Source organism: Pseudopodoces humilis, chromosome 5 (genome assembly GCF_049639895.1).
Source record: "Pseudopodoces humilis isolate 2021_Gansu_Grassland_sample_001 chromosome 5, ASM4963989v1, whole genome shotgun sequence".
NCBI classification, from domain to species: Eukaryota; Metazoa; Chordata; class Aves; order Passeriformes; family Paridae; genus Pseudopodoces; species Pseudopodoces humilis.
Window position 1 is genome coordinate 58260014 of NC_142204.1, and position 6000 is coordinate 58266013.

General features: G+C 39.2%; 1 protein-coding gene across 1 annotated transcript; it reads left to right on the plus strand.

The window, feature by feature from the left end:
- Positions 1-49: 49 nt before the first annotated feature.
- On the plus strand, positions 50-5202 carry ALG10 (ALG10 alpha-1,2-glucosyltransferase). Its single transcript, XM_005519195.3, has 3 exons — positions 50-224; positions 433-630; positions 2421-5202. Exons 1-3 carry the CDS (start codon positions 60-62, stop codon positions 3474-3476), a joined length of 1419 nt encoding a protein of 472 aa, XP_005519252.1. The 5' UTR covers positions 50-59; the 3' UTR covers positions 3477-5202.
- The last annotated feature ends 798 nt before the right edge of the window (positions 5203-6000 follow it).

The following is a 6000-nucleotide window of genomic DNA, read 5'->3' on the forward strand; positions in this document are numbered from 1 at the left end:
CTGCCGCCGCTCGCCCCTCCCCGGAAGGGCGGCCCCGGCGCGGCCGGCGCGGAGCCGGCATGGAGCGGGCAGAGGCCTACGGCTTCTCGGGCACCATGAGCGGCGCCTTCTTGCTGTCGTGCCTGCTCTTCGCGGCCGTCAGCCGCCGACAGCGCGGGCCCTACATGGACGAGGTGTTCCACGTCCCGCAGGCACAGGCCTATTGCCACGGCCGCTTCCTGCAGGTCCAGCAGCCGCTCGGGGCCGAGGGTGGCGGGCTCTGTTCCGGGTGTAGCAGCAGCAGTGCGCCGGGCAGCGCGCTCAGAGTTCGGAACCCTCAGGGCAGCAATGCCAGGAGCCGTCTGAGCCTGCGGGCGGGGCGGTGTGGCCGTGGCGCGGCTCGGGGCCCTGTGTCGGCAGCGGCTCCGTAACGCTGTGTGTGTCGCTTTGCAGTGGGACCCCATGATCACCACGCTGCCCGGCCTGTACCTGCTCTCCGTGGGAGTGGTGAAGCCCGCGGCGTGGCTCCTCGGCTGGACGGGAAGCGTGGTGTGCTCTGTGGGAATGCTCAGGTTTATCAACCTCCTCTTCAGTGCTGGGAACTTCTATTTGCTGTATTTGCTTCTGTTCAAGATCCATCAGAAGAATAAGGTATGGTTAAAGTAAATAAAGTAAATAGAGTAAAATAATTTTCTGCACTCGTATGAGCAACTTTGATGGCTTAGTGTATGTTCACTACTCATGTGACATCTTCTCAGCTTTATAGAACTGTGAGTACCACCACCAGTTTGGCCAAGAAGGCACATTCCTAGTATCTAATTTTTTTTTAATATATTTTTTTGTCACACAAGGTGCAGTCCTCTAAAAATTCATCTTTCACGTATACAGGAGTCCCACTGAAATAAAAGTTAGTACATATGCAGACTTACTCAGGTCTGAGTGCTCATCTGGTTGGAATTGCTTAAGAGTCCTCACAAAACTTGAACAGAAGCTCCTCAGCTGCTCTGTGAGCAGCCTGTGTCATTTATGGGGATTTCTTCTTTCTCGGCTCCAGGCATTTGGATTTGTCCTTGTTGAATTTCATCATATTTTTGTTACTGCATTCCTCCAGCCTGTGTGGGTCACTCTGGATGATGCCTGTGCTCTTGAGCAAATTGCCTGGTCCTGCCCATACAGTGTCAGCTACAGACTTGGTGTACCTTTGCTGCTTTCTTGTCTTTGATAAAGCCATTAAGCAGAACAGGTCCCAGTATAGATCCCTGTGGTACTTGGGTTCTTGCTGTCCTTTGGGTGGCGTTCATCACCCAGCCAGTTTTTACCTGTCTAGCTGTCCACACATCCAGACCATAATAGTTCAGCTTGGATACAAGAATGCTGTATATTTAAAATTCTGGAGCATCCACCACTCTGGTAAATTGTTTTAGTGACTAATGGTCTATTTAAAATCCTTCGCATTAATAAAGTTAGTTAGTTTGACTTTTAACCTTACAACATTTTTTTTCCTGTTCCCTGATAACTGAAGGCTTCCTTTACTATAAAGAAAGTTTATTTTGGAGGAATCTCTTCATTTTTAAGCACATGGTAGCACTGTACAGAGTTAGATTAAGGAAATTTTTTCCACTTTTAGTTTTATACTTGGAAGTGGAAATATAAATGAAAGAAAAAGATTCATGACAGTAGGCTAAGCATTTAGTGACACTTCAACATTTCTTTGACCTCATTGTTTTCTCAGTTCCTTTTTCTTCGAAGGTGATGAGTGGCTGTTTCACCCCACACTACATCATTCAGAAACATCATGCAGCATTTTTTAATGTTGTGATTTGTAGTGTTGTTGTCATGTAGTGAATGGAATAATTGGGAAGAGTTTTTAATGGCATGGTCTCCTACCTTTTTTAGAATTTCTGACTCATTAATTATAATGATTATAAACAATGAAGGCGGCATCAAAGATTGGAAACTTGGAGTTTGCCTCTCTGTGAACTGGGTTCAAAAGAGATGATAGTAGAGGCACAGAGTGATGCTGTCTCACAGATAAACATAATCTCATTAAGAGATTGCAGGGGCATAAACCACTGATCTTATTCTGCCCATTAGTGCAGCCTGCTTCTTCAAGGTATGGGAGCAGTTATGCTCCTACCATGATTTTAATACCACAAATATGTGCACATCTGACATATGAAAGAAGTTGGTGTATTTTCTTTGCCATATTTTTAGCACAACTGCAGTAATGTTCTGTGCTTTTCACTTGGATTTTAACATTGTGTAACAGTATTAGCATAGCAGGAGCTTAAGAAAAATGTAGCATTTGTGCAATAATAGAAACAAAGACCATAGGAGATGTTATATTGTGTTAATGGAATTCTCAAGAATTATACTAGTTTTCTTTCAATGCACTATTTTGTTGGACATTGTCTAACCACATTTTTCTGCTTCTTCTTTAGGCTGTGTCTGGTTTCCAGAGAATCTTGTCTGCATTAACTCTTGCAACTTTTCCCACCCTTTATTTTTTTACATTCCTTTATTATACGGATCCAGGATCAGTATTTTTTACTCTCTTTTCCTATTTAATGTGCCTTTATGGTAATCATAAAACTTCTGCTCTCCTTGGATTTTGTGGCTTCATGTTTCGTCAGACAAATATTGTGTGGACAGTTTTTTGTGCTGGAAATGTTGTTGCAGAGAAGCTAAATGAAGCCTGGAAGATTGAGTTGCAGAAAAAGAAAGACGAACGGATTTCTTCCAGGAAAGGATCATTTTCAGATTTGACCAGAATACTGCAGTTTCTTGTTGAATATCTCTTGTTGCCTAAAAACTTAGTTACCCTTACTGCTTTAACTTGGCCATACATCATATTAGTTTCTCTCTTCTTTGTTTTTGTCTTCATCAATGGTGGAATAGTTGTTGGTGATAGAAGTAGTCATGAGGCCTGTTTGCACTTTCCTCAGCTGTTCTATTTTCTGTCCTTTACTGTTTTTTTTTCATTCCCTCATTTATTGACCCCTACTAAAATCAGGAAATTCCTTTTGTCATTGCGAAAGCATCCTGTGCAGTATAGCCTAATCACTGTCGTCTCTTTATTCCTGGTCTGGAAATTTACCTATGTCCATAAGTATTTACTAGCAGATAACAGACATTATACCTTTTATGTCTGGAGAAAAGTATTCCAAAGACATGAGCTTGTAAAGTACCTGTTGGTTCCATTCTATATATTTGCTGGCTGGAGTTTTGCTGATACCCTAAAATCAAAATCGATATTCTGGATCTTAATGTACTTTGTATGTTTATTAGCAGTCACAGTTCCTCAAAAATTGCTAGAATTTCGTTATTTTATTTTGCCATTTTTAATATATAGGCTCAATACTCCATTTTTGTCTCTATATAGACAACTTCTGGAGCTGGCTTTTTATATTTTAGTAAATGCTGTAACTTTTTATCTTTTTCTAAACAGAACATTCCGATGGGAAAATAGTGATGAAGTACAGAGGTTTATGTGGTGACTTTTTTGATAATTTTATACCTGTAGGAAAACACAGTTCTGTTTCAGGACTGGAATGAAACAATATGTTTTGCATCATGTAAAGACTGTTTTCCCTAGCTGGAATTGGGAAGTAAGCTCTTTGCTTATATTGTTGCAACCAAATGCAAGATCTGTTATAATGTGAAGGTACTCCATCCATTGAATTTTTGAGAATTTTAAAATTCAGTATGAGGGGAAATGTGAGAACACGTTTCTGTAATTAATGTAAAAATAAGGGAGATGTTTACTGTAATTTTTCAATATAATAAAATTCTACATAACATGCCCTTGAAGGTATAACAGTTTATAAGTATGTTTCAGAGATTTCTCTTTTACAAAAGAAGGATTTCTGCCTGTTCAACCTTTTTGTTTATTTATCTGTGTGCATATTTATTTCTCAGATCAGACCATTTCCTTCTAGGTTTACAAGTGGTCAGAGTACAAACCACTACTGAAGTACAATGTTTTCAAAGCCTCCTATGTCTCACTGAATTTTCATTACTTTTTTTTGTCAGTAAATGCTTACGTTAGTTTTGTAAGCAGAATGTAGGCTCTTAAATCATTAGAGCATTTTGAACATTTTATTTTAAACTGCTATTTAGAAAACACAGGGGATGCTATGTGTGTGCACCTTTGGAGGAATAAATGTTGCTGTACAATAAAACATAAATGGCAGTTGATAATGTAACCTGTTAGAAAGGGAGTAGTTTACAGATGTCAGACTGCAACGTGGATTGCAGCCCTCTTAAATAATTGAGCTTTTATGCCCTGTGGTTCTGTGCTCACATGTTTGTGCTGAAATCGGCTCTGAGTGCACTCCTGAGTTGCACTGAATATTTCAAAGATCTTTGATGTGTAATCTTCAAGAAGTACTAATGGCATTATTGAACTATTCTTTTAAGTATTTTTCATGTTTAATGGAACGTGAGTGTATATATTTTGTTTGAAAAAGGTAAAATGCAATGTATACACATATATGTATGTATATATATATTTAAAAGCATCTAGTGTGCATTATCATCAGAGTAAATGAAGGCTGTAATGGTTGAATCAAGAAATCAAGAAATACTTGATTGCTAATGTATGTGGCAGGGGAGAGTGGTGTCCAAAACTTCAGGTACTGTGTAGCTTTTTTAATTCATTATTGTTCTGTAATGACAGTACTTCAGCCAAATCTGAGCAAACGTCATATTATCACCACTCAAGTTACTCTGACATGGAATTGTTTCTCAAGAGGTCAGTACTGTTACTGTTTTCTTTTACATGAAGATCTGTTCCTGTCTCCAATTCCTTCCCTGTACCAGTACTTTGACGGGTGAATTCAGATTCTGTTCAATGCCTTTACAACCCCATTTCTCCTGAGGAAACCCTCAAACCACTCGCAGTGAGAAGGTGTGTGTGTATTGAATTTAAGATATTTGCCAGGTTGCTTTTTGCTTCATGGTCTTTTGCCAGCCTGATAACTTGTTGTCAATGTGTACCATAGGGAAAGTAATTTTCAGTCAGTCCCTATTTGCTTCTTCAAGTTGAAGGGACAAGAGAAACCCAAAACTGATTGTTTTGAAGAATCCAGTGTGTGATTCTGGCAGAGTCCAGGATGTTGTGTTGTGATTTCAATATCACAGATTTGGGAGGGGAAGTCTTATGTGCCTTCTGCTTCCAATTTTGTTTTTGTATGTGATGCCAATAAAATCATAAGATAAAGAGTATTTGCCTGCATAAGTACAAGTTCATTTGTGCCCTGGAATACTGATTTGGAATGGTAACATAGAAAGGCATGGGGCTCTGTCTAGTATTGTTGTAGTATCTAGTATTGTTGAAGTTGTATCTTAGATCTGAGGTTTTTTTCTGGTTTTATGTAGGGTGTTTTATGTAGAGGAGCAGGTTTTAATTCCCTTGAGAAAAACATTCCCTTGCAAAGAGTCCTGTGTAGTCCACAGGTGTTTTATCCAGCACGTCTGTTTTTACTGGTTTCAAATGCCGTCTGTGATCAACTCTATTGAGAGACTGTCCATACTTCCTGTTTTTAACGGAAGTAGCAGCTGTGTTTCAAGTGAAAAGAGAAAGTTTAAATATGTACAATTTTAAAATGTTTCTTTTTGTTGTGGAAAGTGAATGCAAAGAGTCCACCAAAATTTAGAGCACAATATCTTTCTACTGAGCTCTATCACAGGAGATGCTAGAAAAATTACACATAGATGTGTCTGTATCCTGTTGGGGCTGTTTAACCAGTACTATGAAATGGCATAATATTTTATAATGGAATTTATCACTATACTTACAGGTTTTAATTTGAAAGTACAATTATGCTTAATATATTTTGCTCATTTGAAAGCAGGCTGAGTTGATAAAAGTTTATTTAAAGAAGGAAGTTGATGAATTAGAAAAGTATGAAAGGAGAATGTATTTGTAGAATAAAGCTATGTTTTCACTTTTGCCTATGAGCCTGAGGGTGTTTGCAGGTAATACTCAGTGTTAGCCAAGTCAGTCCAGAAATCAGAGGG

Excerpts from the sequence above, each read along its gene's own strand:
- ALG10 (XM_005519195.3), top strand. The coding sequence starts at position 60 with ATGGAGCGGGCAGAGGCCTACGGCTTCTCGGGCACCATGAGCGGCGCC. Across the intron at positions 225-432 it reads GCCACGGCCGCTTCCTGCAG|TGGGACCCCATGATCACCAC; the intron begins GTCCAGCAGCCG and ends GTCGCTTTGCAG. Across the intron at positions 631-2,420 it reads AGATCCATCAGAAGAATAAG|GCTGTGTCTGGTTTCCAGAG; the intron begins GTATGGTTAAAG and ends CTTCTTCTTTAG.